The following is a 16,410-nucleotide window of genomic DNA, read 5'->3' on the forward strand; positions in this document are numbered from 1 at the left end:
AATTAACAGCACAAATACACGTCAGCCCTTTAAGCCAGGGAAGCTACAAGCATTTTTACTTTGCCCCAACTCTCTAAAAGTCTCTCCCCCGTCATTCACCCTTAAGTCTCCACGGGAAAGCATTTTTGCCTTCAGTGAAATGACATTGGGAAACGCCGGGGATGTCCCTCTCTCCGTACAACGTGAACGATCGGGGAGTCTGGATTTAAATGGGGTTATTATGGAAACACTATTGCCAGGGAGCTCGGATGCACTGTGCAAGCATTTGCAGGCCCTGGTGTGTGTGTATGTGTGTGGATATGTGAAGCAAGGCAAGGGTGCGGAGCTGTGGTGACGGTCAGGGTGTGTGAGAAGGCAGAGGTGACCTTAGGCTACCCTGGAGACGGATTCTGAGCAAGTTCTGCACAAATAAGCCATGCACGGTGTCCTGGGGTGACACCGGTTTGCAAAGCAAAAGCAGCAGGCGCCACCGATCAACTAGTTTGCAGCGAGGATTCCTCCTGGTGCCTGGCCCAGTTTCCTCTCCGTACGGGTTCCCAGTGTTCCCCCCGCTTCCCCGCATCCTCTGCGGGTCTTTCCAAGGAGATAGGGGAAGAATCCTTCGTTCCCTTCTGCCCCTCCCCGACGGCAGTCCAGGTGCGCCGGGCCGAGCCGCACGATTCCTCGAGTTCTACAGGCGGCGACTCGCGCCCCGGGGTGGGGGTAGGGCGGCAGGGCGGTGGAGGGGGGGGGGGAAGCCATCTCGTGAGAGGGGAGGTAAGGGGGGGCGGAGTGGAGAGTGGGGAGTTCCTCGCTCGCGGACCACACGCTCTTTGGGCCAATCCGGAGCCAGCCTCGGGCGCTGTCGCACGCGGGACACGTCCAAGCGTTTGTTGGCTAGGGTTGCGGGGAGGCGAGAAGAGGGAGGGGGAAGGGAAGGGGGAAGGGAGGACGAGGGAGAAAGAGTGTGGTGACACGCGGAGCAAGCTGGGAGTTGTAGTTCTCTACCCCCACGGCCATAGCCATTTTGTAGTCGGGGGACTACAACTTCCAGGAGATCAAGGGGATGATTCTAATGTGCCCCGGTAACAAGCGGCTCTCCCCTGGGGCGGGGGGCTCAGTGCACGCGCGGTGGGTTATCCGGCTGCAGGTAGATGCCAGACCCGTGGCAGCGGCTCTAGCGTGGGCTTTGCAGCCTTAGAGACAAGCTGGGAAAGGGGAGGGGAGGGAAGGGGAGTGGAAGGGGGGAGGTGGAGCGACAGAGCGTGCCATGCAGTGAGCGAGGGAGTATCTTTCAATTACACACCTGGACTCGGGGCCGGAGAAGCGCCTGGCAGGTTGTCTAGAAGCTACTTGTAGAGTTCCTACCGACCTCCTGGCCATAGTATTGGGGGTCTCTTCTGTATTCTTCTGGACGCTTTCAGCTCTGTGGTTGTCGTGTGTTCCGTAGTCTTGCTGAAGAAATTTTCGGCTGGGATGCCGGTGGGCAATTGCCCGAGGATCCCTAACTTGTATAAAAGCAGAGTCCATTTAAAGTTGGGCTGGAGAGCGACTCTCATTGGTTAGGGTGCTTGGAAAAAAGAGACGCGGTGCAGCCCTTGCTGTGGGGCTGCTGCTGCCTCTGCTGCCGCCGCCGCTGCTGGAGTTGACTCTTCTGGTCTCACTGCTGCTGCAGTATAAACGTGACTTCCAACATTTTTATTTATCTTTCCCTTTCCTTTTCCAAGATGTAACTACAGATCAGACACTAAGGACCTTCACGTTTTGCTGATGTAGTTTTTGGAGGAAAAAAGGGGGGAGTGAAGGGCGTCGGTTTTTTTTTTTGTGTGTGTGTGTGTTTCGGGGGAAATTTTCCATTATGAGTGTTTTACTAAAGTGATTTTTTTTTGTCTGCTTCGTCTTTGGCTTTTTTTTTTCTTCCCAATTTCGGATTTATTTAGAGGCGAATCTGGCTTTGGGGGAAGAGGAAGAAAAGTCGGATTACAACCATCACCAACAACAATAAAAACCACCAGGATATTTTTTGCAAATTTCTGACGGCTTAAATTCATGAAGCAATTGTCCCCTTTTGCAATCAGCATTTGGATCTCAGAATGAGCAAGGAAAGACCCAAGAGGAATATCATTCAGAAGAAATACGTAAGTGTTCTTAACAACACATCCATTGACTTGCAGTTTTAAGCCATGGCAGTGAATGTCAAGTTTATAGATAATTCTGCAGCTGAAAGGTTTTAAATACCGGGTCCGATAGGGGTTGTTTCTTTTTTGAGAGAGGGATTTTTCAAGGAAAGTCTTGTCTGTCCAGTCTGGCTACAAAAACACATTGGTGTAGAGATACCCCAAGTGAATAAATTGACCTCAAATGACACAATCATAATTTAGTTTTAGATGAAAGGCAAAAGCATTTCGGTGGAGCTTGAGGGGGTTGCAGTAATGTAACTAAACTACATTCTCAAGCTGATTTGTCTATTGCACTTTGCATACAAATGAACCCATTTTTTCTTATTATTTTAATATATGTACTGTGTTGTAAGCTCTTCAAGTTGAAATCTAGTGTCCGATTATGGCGATCTTGTTCCTTGTACTGCCACATCAAATTTAATGTATGTGGTCGTTTTGCTTATCTGGTTCGCAATAGAAACCAGTTGGGAATCATGTTACCGTGAATGCATTTGTTGGGATTGACTTTAATAATGGGGCAATGGATTAGTTTTGTTTAAAAATTCATGATTTCCAGTTTTAGGGGAAAATATGTAAGACCTAATGCTTTTAAGTGTGTGCATGTTGGTGTAAGTAACTATAAATAATTTCACTGTTTTAATTGGGCTTCCGTAATTGAGTAATCTTCAAAGATTTAAACGTGTGGAATAGTTAAATATTTTGTTGGTACGGCTACGTTTTGATTGGCATGAGGAGTGTTTTTGTTTTTGTGTGGTGGCTTTTTTTTTTTAAGTTGGGGGGGAGGGAGGGAAGAAGGGAGACCATGAGATTAGCCAAATATGCACTCGAGCGATTGGTGATTTATCTGCATGCTTAAAATGAGAGAACCCATTTTTAAAAGACTACATCAGCATTCCGAGTGATGCAGTGTTATAAGAAAGTTTTAGACTGAGACGCCAAATTTGTGTTTCCATTTTCTTTATTCTTTCTTTCATTCCCCCCTCCCGGTGTGTGTGTGGGGGTGACCTTCAGGATACTACCTTTTTAAAAAGGGAATTCTTTTCGTGGAAGCTAAAAGACTTCTTTATAGAGTTAGACATCTTAAACTCTTAACTATGCAGAGAGTATGAGGTTGAATAATCAAGTCCAACTTAAAGCTGTTCTCTAAAGAATTTACGAATTAAAAATACATCCGCATTGCAGAGGACTGGGTAGAATGGAGAGGACTAGTTTAAACTCTTGCTGTTTAAAATTGCTTCGAGACTACCTTGTCTGTTAAATGTCTCCAACGCATCCTGGGGTATTGCTCTTTGGATACATTTACAAAGCAAATTAAATTGGGGAGAACTCTGAAGGGGAGGGAGGGGGAAAAATCCTTTCCACCCTTTGCTAAGTTTCTCTGTTGTTTTTTTGTTTGTTTGTTTAACCGCGAACAATGTAGCAACCTAACTCTTGTGCCGACCAGACAGCTTTTCAATAAAACTAGTGGCCGAGTAGGAGTTAATGCTCTCGTGTGCCCCCCTCTGCGTGCCCAGATCTCCTGGGCTTCCCGTGTTCCTCCGTGGGATAGAGTGTGTGGGTCTGGGGGGGGGGAAGAGTAGAGAGGGAGGGTCTGTGGCTCTAGAGGGGTCAGGTTCCTGGACTGCCTATAGGGGGCAGATTTCTGGCTCTCGTGGGAAAGCTCCGACTCTTTCCCGTGTGGGAGGCCGGGTATGGAGGGGGGGGTGGAAGCTGGGAGCCGATGATTTGACGGCGTGCGAGCGTGCCGCCGCGTACACGGTTTCTCGTGGGGAGGGGGACCAGGATGGGGGATGGGCGGATGCGGATGGGGGAGGGGGCTGCGCTCACGCACAACTGCAGCGAGTAACCGACACGCACGCAGATTCGAGCATGGCGGCCGTGGCCCACGGCGGCGACTGCCCCTGCCCTTGGTTTGCGGGGGTCCGTCGGACCTTGCTCGCTGCTCCGCACCTAGAACATCGTACAAACATGCTAGCGAGCAACAGGTTAAAGCCGGCAAAACGTCAGTGCGGGTGCCCCCCCACCCCCCACTCCTCTTCTTTGCCTCCCCGGCCCCTTCCCCCGAACTCCTTCCCTCCTTCCCCCCATCTTGAACACTCGGAGCCTGGGCCGCGTTCTGTTGTCATTGTGACGTCACAAAGGGAAGGGCTTGGGTGGAATCTTTCCCTCCCTCCTTCCCGGTGACGTTAAAAAGTAAGGCGGGAGGTTCCAGGAGCGTCGGGGGCTGGACTGGGAACGGGGTATGGGGATGTGGGGGTGGGGAGACAAGAACGGAATGGAGGTGCGGGCGGCTAAGGGGCGGTGACGACTGTGCTGCTGTGTAAGGCTGCTGCCACCTCGCGTGGCGTGGGCGTGTGTTGGGTGTGTGTGTGTGTGAACGTGGGGCGATTGCACTTTCGGCCATCCTCTCCGAAACCCATGCAAGCTAGTGTTCACCAGGTGAGAGACCTAGAGAGTCGCTCCTGAAATCCAAGGTCTTGAACCCTTAGTCCAATTAGGGGAGGGAGGAAAAGGAAGAGACTCCTCTTCCCTGCACAGCTGGATTACTCTTCTTTCCATCCCAGGCCCCCTGATGGATTGCACTTATTATGGTAGTTCTGTTCCATTACCGGTTTGTTTAAAAAAAAAAAAAGAATGGAAACTTCCGCCCAATGAAATTTTTGTCTTAGTTGGGTTACAGACCGTGACTCTGGGATGTGCTTGTGTTTGGGCTGGTGGGAATGGACGTTTTTTCAAAGTCTTCCTACCATTCATTGGGTGCTGTCTTAACCACATTCCAATTCTTTGGCTCTTAGTGGGACATTTTATTATTTTTTTTAATCGCTTAATGCCTTCCTTTTCGAAAGAACTGAAAGGCTTTTGACGTTAATGGGCCTGGGTACCACAACAGAATTGACTTTTTGCTGTCTGTCAGATTTTTCCTTGATTGCAGTACTTGACCAGACTGCAAGAGTTTGGGGGTGAATTGTCGATAGACACCTTTGGGAAAAAGATTTGTTCTGTTTTGTATTCAAAGACAACCTTGAGAAACTCAAAAAGTACATTGTAACCCTAAGCCACATGGTCATAGTTGTGCCCAGCACAACTCCCGTTACAGTGTCTTTAAGCTACTAAACATTTGCTTCCCAATGCCCCTATCTACTTGGATGATTTACAAAAAAAAAAAAAGTTGACTATTTTGCTATCTTGGTGGTTTCTGTTCTTGAGCTTGCTTGGTAGAGGTTGCCAATGGACAGTTCCCAGTCTTGAAGAGGGTTGGAGTTGCCAAAGTCCACCTTGGGTGTATCCTGCCTTCAACAGCCTCCTCTATCTACCCTGTATGCTTCATCATCTGAATGAGTTGTAAATGAGTGCCCCTGCCTCCCTAAGATGGATAATTTTTCCTATTTATAGGAAAGTGTGCCTAATTAACTTCTAAATTAATTAATTCTTGATTTGGGCAGCTCTATTTGTTGAGTAGTTACTTTCCTCATTCTATCCACCCAGAGCTAGCCCTTTGATCCTCTTTTTGTTTAGAAATAATGATAGCTCATATAATACAGCATTAGTTTTACATACTTTACTTTACATACTTTATATTTATATTTTTTGATCCTTACAACAACACCCTTTGAGAGGCTGTTATTATCAATATTTTATAGTTGAAGAAACTGGTTCTGAGAGTTTTAAGTGACTTCCCCAGGGTTTCAGGAATTAGTATCACATAGCTAGTCATATATGGAAACCTGTGATTAAATGAAGAAGCATTATGATATTAAAATCCTTTTTTTTTCTTGTGCATGGTCATGTTACATTTCTTTCTTTCATCCTTTTTCCAGATGGGAAAAATTGAAGCATAAGAGAACTTGTACCTATAGTTCTTAAGGCAAATCCTTTTCCTTGGTCATCTATGTTCTTTATACCAGTATCTTCACAGTCTGTCAAGAGAGACTAGTGAATAAATGGATGTAAAAAGCTGATGTAGATTACTGAAATTAAACAGGAAAATGAAGTTATAGAACCAATAAAAGCAATAGGAAAAAGCCTGAAGGATGTAATATTAAAACAGACCTCTATAGCCTGATCAAGGTTATTACCTAGGCCTGTCTTTATACTGGGCTAATAATTGACCTATGTCCTTGTAGTCTTTCCCCTGCCTACTTAGCCAGAAGGAGCTGTTACTTAGTGAGAATACCTGGTTATTCCCCCCCTCCCCCCAAAGTATGTCAAACCAGTAACCACTTACATTACATTGCATTGCTAGGCCTGAGTTGTTAACTCCCTTCCTAGTATTTTAAGAATAACCTCAGTGTTGACCCTAGTGTGCACCCTGCCCTAAAGGTTATTTCAATTTTCCACTTTAAAAAAGATCATTTAGTATGATCGAAAATCAGGCAGATTTTTTTTCTCATGTGTCCCATTTTCTTTTTAATCTTTACTTTCTCTCTTGGGCTTTATCAGCTCCAAGGCAGAAGAGCAGTAAGGACTAGGTAATGAGGGGTAGGGGGTGTCTGAGGTCACATTTGAACCCAGGACCTCCTGAGGCCTGGCTAGCCACCCCCTGAACTGTCTAGCTGCTTCCCCCACCCTTCCCACCAATATGCTCTTAAATAAGATATCTAAAAAGAGGAAAATTCATATCCAGCCTGTGGTTTGCCCTTGACCTGGATGAGCTGTACTGCTGACCTACTTACTTGAATAAAGAATGAGAGTCAGTAACAGGAGGTAAATTTACATGTTGTTTTACATATTACTGTATTTGTAGTTCTTTCTGTATAAAGTGGGCATAATTGTTCTGTTTCTGCATTAAAAAGTATTCAGAAAATCTGTTTAAAATTACTAGTTATTAATAATCCAGAAAATGCAACCTTTGATTTTCTTGGCTGCATAGTTCTAATCCTGGTATCAGTGCTCTGTAGAAGTCAAGCTTTATTTAGCATTATCCAGAGCCTGTTAAACTTGGATTGCAGAATAGTTTATACAAAGTAAGTAGCTTGTAGTGGAATGTGGAAGTGGGGGAGGGAGGGGGTCACTTGGTTCTATAAGAATGGCCATTCAGATGTTCATTGATATTGCCTCTGTCTGGGCTAAATGTTTTTGTGATGTGTCTTGGATGCTGTGGTGGGTTGTTTTTGGAAGAGCAGACATATTGATAATTCCCTTTGGAAATTCACAGCTCTTTTGAAAATCTTGATCATAGTAGTTGTCTTGATCATAGTAGTTGCCTAAAATGGTTATTGATTGATTGGGGGTCTACTTTATCATAGTTAGGAAGCATAATGTATGTTTAAAAAACAGAGCCAGTTTTTTTTTTTTAAACCCATACCTTCTAATAGTGGTAAAGGCTAGGCAATGGGGGTCAAGTGACTTGCCCAGGATCACACAGCTGGGAAGTGTCTGAGGCCAGATTTGAACCTAGGACCTCCAGTCTCTAGGGCTGACTCTCAATCCACTGAGCCACCCAGCTGCTCCCAAGAGCCAGGTTTTTGTGGCTAGTAGCTGTTCTAAAATGAGCAGAAATAAAATGTGAATTTCTTACTGCATTTCCCCCAAACAGATCTTCCATTTTCCACATGCCCTCCCTGCCCCCATTTTACTGCTCCTCTCTCTCAAGTCAAGCAATAGGCTAGGTACCTAGCACTGATATATATCATTGTAAGGTATAATTAACATTGCCCTTGTTTCCATGTTTTTTGCTTTTGTGTATATTTTATACTGTCTCCTTTAGATTATAACCTCCCAGGAAATTCTGAAATATCTTCCATCCAGTAAATTTTACTGTTTTTTAAGACTTTGTGAGAGCTTTTCTATTAAGTCTTCTGAGAAATAGACTTCTTCTGTCAGGAGAAAATATTTTGTGTGGGTGTTCTACAAAAGACATAGTTGAATTGTTTCAATTGGGACAAGGTGGTGAGCCGGGGCTCCCTGACATGCCAGGCGGAGTATAAATTCTGGCAGAGATATTGACATCAGGATAAGCTTTTCTGTTACCTGTGGACCAGCCCAAGTTCAGACCTTTAAGTGTCTGGTGATTTAATTGTTTGATCTTAACATAACATGTAAGCTGCCTATATACTCAATTGTACAGACAATGAGGTATATATATAAGGCCATGGAGTTCAAGGCCTGCCTCTGGCATCTTCTAGCGAGGTTTGACTGTGACAAGTCTCTTATTGGCTCTCTGCTTGGGAGTAACTCAGTCATTTGTTAATTAAATCTTTTTTAGGTACTTGGTTCTGGTGTTTGGTTTCTCTCCCACCTAACTGGAAAGATAGACTAATTGACTCCTTCATGTTTTCAAGTTGTTCCCACAGGTGGTGAGGGATAGAGAGGTTGCCACCTTATGGCATGTTTGCTGGCACTTGCTGACCCCTGGCCTGGAAGAGGTTAACCAGCTGCTCAAAGTTTGGATTGAATTGAGAACATGCAGCAGCAGCAGCAGCTCACTGCCCCAGGGAAAAGGGGAGGTTTTAGCTCTCTGAGCTGACTGCTGCCAATCAGGCCTTCTTCTTCCAATCCAGGTTGTCCAGGCACCTCTCCCTAATTCCCAGTGCCCATTAGTACCTGTGGTTCATTTGTTCTGTAGTGGGTTTGAGAGGTCATAGTTTAAGCTCAGAGAACTGAAGTCTGGAAATGAGTTTTATAATTCTCTAGTTCTGTCATTTTACAGCTCAGTAAATTGAGACCAAGTGTCTATAGAAATCATTCTCATTTATGAACTCTTAGACTTTTTGCTTGACTCCTGAACTTTTTCATTTTGTATTTTCATTTTGTAAAAAAAAAAAAAAACCCTTATCTTTGGTTTTAGAATCCATGCAAATATCTATTCCAAGGTAGAAGAGCACCAAGGACTGGGCAGTGCGTGTTAAGTGACTTGCCCACAGTTACTCAGCTAGGAAGTGTCTTGAGGCCACATTTGAACCCAGGTCCTCCTAACTCCATGCCTGGTGCTCTATCTACTGTGCTATCTTGTTGTCTCTAGATCAATTTAATCTTAGGCCAGAACCCTGGGAAGAAGGTCTAGGACCCAGATCTCATTGTCTACCTCCTTATTCACCCTTCCCCATTTTTATTTAGGTGAAATCGGGTTAAAATGAACTTTCTGGATACCCTTAAAAGTGAAAAGGGTTACAAAGATCAGCTTTAGGAACAGGTTTGGGTGGGAGTCTGGTATATGTCTTTGTCTTAGGGAAGGACAGAGATTTATGGGTCATTGGATTTATATCAGTCTGAGTTTTTTTGTTTTTGTTTTTGTTTTGTAGCACTTCTCAGCTCATTGCTCTTTTAGTCACAGAGTTTTGGGTTGAATTAAGAAACCACAGTATCCTAGGGGTGAATCTTATTTCCTCTCCTTCCTTATCTTTTCCTTTAAGGCCTACTTTCTGGCCTTAGCCACACTCTCTGTGTTAAGAGCTGGATATACCAAGGAAGACAAACAGCCCTCCTCTCAAGTTGAGAGAGAGATAGAGAAAAGAAAGTTCAAAAAGCTAATTACATACAAATTTAGAGATAGTATTATAATGAGAAGATACTTCTTTCTGAAAGGCTTTTGTAGAAGGTGGGATTTTAAGTGGGACCTGTTTCCAGACTTGGAGAAGAAGTGGGAGAGAATAGAGAGATTAGATTATAGGAGGTTCGAGGAAGGGGTATAAGATTGGAAAGGTCCAGGCGATGAAGGACTTAAAAGCCAAACAGATTTTTAAAAATAATTTATTCTGGAGGTAATCGGAAGCTGCTGGAGTACTGCTAGAAACTACCTGTCTCTAATTTTTTTCCTTTACAGATCAGGAGAGCCAGGGAAATGAAGATACTCCTCCATTCACAGACCTACCTTAGGGTTGCACCTAAGGAGCTCTTGGACTCTAGTTTCCTAGCTACCTAGAGTGCCAACTCTGTTCATTTGCTTTTTTCCTCTCTGTTGAGTGAGAAGTGATCCTTGGACTGAGCATTGTTTCTTATGTAATCAGATTCATATATAATAATATCATCATCTTGGCAAGAAATTTTCTTTCTGACCATCCAGGGCTTTTACATTTGCTTCTGCTTTATCCCACAGGAGCTCAGCCTTCTTAGGTTTTCCTAAAACACTTGCCTGAATCTTGCCTCTCTACCCCTTTTGCATTCTGTTGGTTATCATATTTGTTAAATGTCTTTCTCCTCTACTCCCTCTCTTAAGTAGAGAGTATAAGCTTAACTTGGGTAGGGAAATTTTTTGGGGGGAATCCAGACAGTGATTGCAGAGGAGAAAAGAACAAGCATTTATTAAATGCATGCTGTGTGCCAGGCCCTGTGCTAAGTGCTTTACTTATATTCTCTCATTGGATCACCACAACCCAGTGAAGTGGGGGCTATTTTCACTATCCGTATTTTGCAATAGAGAGCAGCAAAAAAGTGTTATAGTGGACATTAGGTCTGAAGTCAGAAAGACCTGAATTTCAAATGTTGCCTCAGATATTTCCTAGCTGTGTGTCCCTGGGAAGTCACTTAACCCTGTTTACTTTATTTGTCCTCATTTGTCAAATGAGTTGGGGCAGGAAATGGTAACCCCCTCCAGTATCTCTGCAAGAAAATTCCAAATGGGGTCACAAAGGTTAGGATGTGACTGAAACAACTGAACAACATTTTACAGTTGAGGAACTTGAGGCAGGCACAAGTCAAGTGGCTTGTCCAGATGTCTGATGCTGAATTTCTTGAACCCAGGGCCTCCCTCACTTCTGACCCAATGCTATATCCTCCACTTTCAACACCTAGCTGAAAACTCCTTGTCTTTGCTGATGTACCACTGTTCAAAATGACCAGTTTAAGAATTGCCCAGGAGCATACAGCCAGCATTTGTCAGACAGACTTTAGTCTTGATTCCCAAGTCCTCTCTGGGCTCTTCTGTGAAGCCTTGGTCTCATCAGAGAGCTTGGTTTAGTGGTTGAATGGTTCTGAACTGGTCTTGTGTGGATCTCTTTTGACTCTGCCTTCTCGGGGTTCTTCTAGAGTGGCCTGGCTTAGTTTCATAGTCTTCAAAGAGTATTTCTCCTTGGGGATCATTTGGGTCTGGGCCTGATTCCTCCCATGCCCCCAAGTTGTTTTCTCTCCCCTGCTTTTTGCTGTTGTCTTATACATTGCACTTATCCAGAGTTTAGCTGGACAGGGATTGAACACAACTAGTAGGGTAGTAAATAGGGAATTATGCCATAGCTCCTTCAGAGTGTGCAGGCTTATTGTAGAGTAGGGTTTTCACCACAGATTTTCACCCAGAGGGACTGGCTAATGCAGTAGCGAAGTGTATTATGTAAGGGCAAAATGGAACTCTGCATTTACGAGAGGAGTGTGCTGGAACAATCCCCTCCTCCCCAAACTACAGAGACTTGGGGAGGGGATCTTCAGAGCTAATATCTATGGACACTCTCTTGAGAAAAGCTCTAGTCTGGATTTTCAATACTAATTTTGTAGGCCTGTCAAGCTTCACCACACATGAAGAGGAAGCAACGCCAATGAACACTGAAAACATCATGAACAGCAGTTCTTAGTTACCATGAATCCTGGAAGGACTTTAATAGATAATGCACGAATGCTTTTTTTTTTTTAACCCCTTCGTACTTGAGATGAGGTGTACGCTGCCCCCTTTAAAACCAGAATTATTTCCAGCCATGGCTTATTTTTATTTTATTTTTTTGGTTGGGGGTGGGGAGATGGAGGAGGTATCTTAAGACAAAAAAACTTCTCCCTCCTCCCCACTTCCCACCAAAAAAGTCTTTAAATGAGTATAGTGTTATTCTAAGATTTCTAGTAGCTGATCCATTTGGAATATGAAAATTAAATCTCTTAATATTTCTCTTATCTCTTATAGCTATCCTCCTTGGCCTGGGTTATCTTATTTGTCTCAGTGACCACTCCATTTTACAGTGTGTGCAGCAAGAGGTGTGTGTAAAATTAAAATTTGTTTCTTTAAAAAAGAAAGACTTAAGATCTTTTTAGGAATAAACAAGCATTTCTTAATCTCCACTTAGGTACTAGGGGTCCTGGGGACATAGACACAAAAGGAAATTTTTGCTGTTCTCAAAGAACTTATATCAGGGAAGAAAACATTTTGTTGTTTAGTCATTTCAGTCATGTCCCAACTCATGTTCAGTTGTGATCTAATTGGGGATTTTCTCAGCAAAGATCCTGGAGTGGTTTGTCATTTCCTTTTCCAGGTCATTTTATAAATGAGGAAACTGAGGCAAACAGTGAGGGACTTGCTCAGGGTTAATACATGTAAATATGTATGGAATATATACCAGATGAATAGAAGAAAGATTTATAGAGAGCACTAGTGACCTGTGCCTCTAGGCAACTTAACTGGAACAAGAATAATAATGTTTAAAACTTGGAAAGCTTTGTTTCTGGGTAAGTAAATACTTAAGCCTAAAGTAACTGTTGAAATGTTCTATATGTAAACTGGCAGTCATATATTTATATATATATAGACATACATATTACACACACATACCCCAATTAAAGAACCCCAAGTTGGGCAAACTCTTGCTAAACCACACAGTCTTGGAGACATTTGACCAGTTTTGTGTAATGAGCGAGCCAACTTGAGATAGACACTTCACTTGCCAATGAATTGATTATGCAACAAGCTGTTTCAGATCCCTAACATTTGTAAGACTACTTGCCAAAAAGACTTAACTTTGAAAAGATAGCCATCAACTTGAGGAAGAAATGGGCCTGATCCTGGGGACACTTGGCAAGTGAATCAGAGATAAGTATTGGTGGGTGAGCATGCCCAAGATAGAACATATCCTAGATTTTTGAAGGATTAACTTTGGCAGGCCCCCTTTTTTGTATCTAAAAAGTGTCCAAACTGATTTAATTGAGTCTTAATTTCTTTGCAAGAGATTCTTAAACTTGGTTCAAAATATTTTAAGTGTTCAAGGAGAGAGAGATCCACAGGATGAGAGTTGGTTTAGGTCAAACACAGACTATAGAATCAGTTTTAGAGCCAAAAAAGACCCGAAAGACTACCCTCACCTAAACCCTTCTCTTTATAGTTGAACTTGAGGCCCCTGTGAGTTGAAGGGTTCTGGTACAGAAGCTGGTTATTGATAAGAGATTGGAGAATAGATGGCCCTGAGATGGTATTATTTTCACTACCAGAGGAGAGAAAGATGAATGGTTTGGCCTCCAACAGATGGAGATTATACCTAACCACTTTTATAACAAGGTCAAACTTCATATCCTTGTCCTGGAGTGTGACTTCCGATTTCCTCATCTGTGAAATATCAAATAAGGTTATATCTATAAAGTGCTTAGCATGGTGCTTAACACATGGTAGGTGCTTAATAAATGCTTTCTTCTTTCCCCTGTATAATGGGAATAATACTACTTGTCTTACCTTAATAAGTGCTTTTCCCCTCTTGCCTCCCTCATTGGCTTGTGATCATTCCATAACTAAATTGATTTCTTACATCCCTGTTGTGTTCTCGCCTCCCTCAAATTATTTTGATGTGGCATCAAAAAAGTGGGTGACATATATGTATCTAATTACCCATGAAAACTGTTAAATTTTACATAAAAGTCTAAATCATCCCCAAATGGAATTTAAGCCAGTTGTTTTTAAAATTTATCACTCCCTTAAATTTATCAAAGTTAGCAAACTTTCTTTTTTATTTCTTCCTCCCTTCCCCACAACTTTCAGCAAAGGAAAGCTCAAAATGAGTAAGGAGAGAGAGAAAAGACAAGAACCAGATGATTTCCAAACTGCCTTGTCAGTCTAAGGCTTGAACCACTTAAAAAAAAAAATCTTTACCCTCTGTTTAGAATCAATACTAAGTATCACTTCCAAAGAAGAGGAACCATAAGGGCTAGGCATTTGGGGTTGGGGAGGTGTTAAGTGACTTGCCCAGGGTCACAAGACTTCAAAGGGTCTGAGGTGAGATTTAAATTCAGGACCTCCTGTCTTCAGGCTTGGCTCTCTCTCCACTGAACCAGCTGGCTACCCCCTATGACTCATTCTTGTTGATTTGTGTGTGATGTGTTTTCTCTGGGACCACTTTCATGCTTTTAAGTCACTTGCAGATGCTCATTTTCCACATTAACTTTGGGAGGTGCATGAACTATAGCAAAAGATGGATCCACCAGTCTTGGAGTTGGAAGGCAGTTGACATTTAGTGTTGGATTTTCAACTCCTAAGAATAAGTAGGCTTGGGGGCAGCTGGGTGGCTCAGTGGATTGAGAGTCAGGCTTAGAGACAGGAGGCCCTGGGTTCAAATTTGGCCTCAGACATTTCCTGGTTATATGATCCTGGGCAAGTCATTTAACCTTCTGTTCCCTACCCCCACTCCTACCCCCACCCCCCCAAGTTGCCTACCCCCTTATGATTCTAAGACAGAAATTAAAGATTTAAAAACAGAATAACTAGGCTGTTGTGCCCAGTGTGCTCTTTGGGCCAAAGCTTCTTTGCTTTCTTAAGATGCCTCTCTCTCTCTTCCTTGACTTCTTTGGTGCTTATGGACCTATTCCTTCCTGCAAGGATGTTGGAGTTAGACAGAATTGTTCAGATGCTTGGTTTACACCTTCATTTTTTGGTGCATGGGTGCTGATATCATGTGTACTGGTCAGTGTCCTAAGAAACAATTGCTATTTTTGAGTGTTTGTATGTGTTCAGGAAAAGTTTTAGAAAGAAACTTGCAAGTCATCTTCTTTCCCAACTCCTGCCTTGTTCCCTTCCATTTTGGTCAGGCAGGCCCCTATGACCCTTTAAAGATGAGGTAAAAATCCAATAACTTACTGCTGTATTTTTAAAAAACCCAACCCAAACCAAATTGCTCCTTCCCCCCAACTATTATGATTCCCAGAGCTCTGAAGTTCTGTTTGTACTATTTTTAGCTTGTAATAATGTCTTGAGATGTTGGAGGATAAAAGAACCTATGTGAATGTAAAACATTTAATAAGGAGCATGGTCTGTGGCATATTCCAGTTAAATTGGTAGCACATGGCTTTCATCTGCCTTGAAGGCCTTCGGGAATGTTGTCTTGCCTTGAAGTTGTGGTGTACCATGATACCACAAAGCTTTGTCTTCCACATATGACATGAACTTGCTTTTCATAATGGGCTCTGCTGTATGGCTGTGGCTGCTGCCTTTGATAAATGCCCAAATGAAGTGGTGGGTTTTTAATTCTTATATTTCTGAATTTCCTAACATGATCAGTAATATTTTGAGAGCTTTATTGGTCATCCACATATACAAGACATGCCAAAAATATTGATGCTTGTTAAAACTTCAAACTGCAACCAAGACATTTGAGACAACCTCAGTAGGAGTAGACTAAAGGAAGTATGGAGAGTAACCCCCATGTCCTTAGGAATCTTAGTTGTGTTTAAGCAATATTTCTATCATTTCTCAGTGTGGATCTGCACTGTATTAGGGACATGAGATGAATTTGGCTCTCCTAGAGCAGATGGTTTCTTTCTTTGATCATACTTAACGGAAATTCACCTTATTTCTAAATTCACAAGGTGAATAGATTAAGCTCTGAGTTATCAACTGTATTCCAGACATTTGGCATTTTTGGCCTTGCAATTTCAGCTTGTAATTTTAAAAATTTAAAGAATTTAGTTTAGAATTAAAGGCAAACACTCCAGAGGCATTGGTATTGCATCATAAAAGAACTTTTTTTTTCTCTGAAAGAGTTTTAAAGATTCATAAAAGTAATGTCCAATGGTGATTGTATTCTTGAGTGACAGGTATCCCATTTCTACTTAAACTACTATCAAGTGAAGGGGGAGGCCTAGGGAGGGTCTGGATTTAATCTATAACCAGATTTAAACTTTTTACTTCCCTGCTTTTAGGGAAACTACTTGTGGCTGCTACTGTATGAGTTTCTTTTGTGCCTTTAAAAATGTTTTTCAATAACCTTTTTCTGTACCGTAATCCTCGAAACTACTGTTAAGATTCCAAACCATTGTGGTTTAAACTAGCTGGAATCCTAAAGGTGGTTGACAGAGTAAAGGGAAACCTCCTTTTAAATAAAAAGCACATTTGGCTTGACTGATGATCCTGAAGTTTGAGCATATAAAAGCCAAGCCTCATAGCTAAAGGGAACAGGGCATACTTGTTTTATACCATTGGAACGGTTCCCAGCCTTAGAACAGAGCTCGTCAGTTAGGATCATAAGATTATAGATTTAGAGCTGGCCCTGGGGGATAAGATGGGGATGGGACCTCAGGTCATCTCAGTGGTCCTGACCTTTCTGATTTTATAGTTGCGGAAACTGAGCTTTAGATCCATGAC

General features: G+C 42.7%; 1 protein-coding gene across 4 annotated transcripts in view; it reads left to right on the plus strand.

Annotated features, from left to right (window-relative positions):
* The first annotated feature begins 308 nt into the window (after positions 1-308).
* JARID2 (jumonji and AT-rich interaction domain containing 2) overlaps positions 309-16,410 on the plus strand; it is a 309,369-nt gene continuing 293,267 nt past the window's right edge. For 2 of the 4 annotated variants that reach the window (XM_007487918.3, XM_056823458.1), the window contains exon 1: positions 1,104-2,117. In XM_007487918.3, coding sequence (XP_007487980.2) covers positions 2,073-2,117 — 45 coding nt within the window. In that variant the 5' untranslated portion in view covers positions 1,104-2,072. Of the gene's footprint in view, positions 637-1,045; positions 1,065-1,103; positions 2,118-16,410 lie in introns of those variants that run through there. The other 2 variants (XM_056823455.1, XM_056823456.1) reach the window with 2 other exon arrangements.

Source organism: Monodelphis domestica, chromosome 3 (genome assembly GCF_027887165.1).
Source record: "Monodelphis domestica isolate mMonDom1 chromosome 3, mMonDom1.pri, whole genome shotgun sequence".
Taxonomy (NCBI): domain Eukaryota; kingdom Metazoa; phylum Chordata; class Mammalia; order Didelphimorphia; family Didelphidae; genus Monodelphis; species Monodelphis domestica.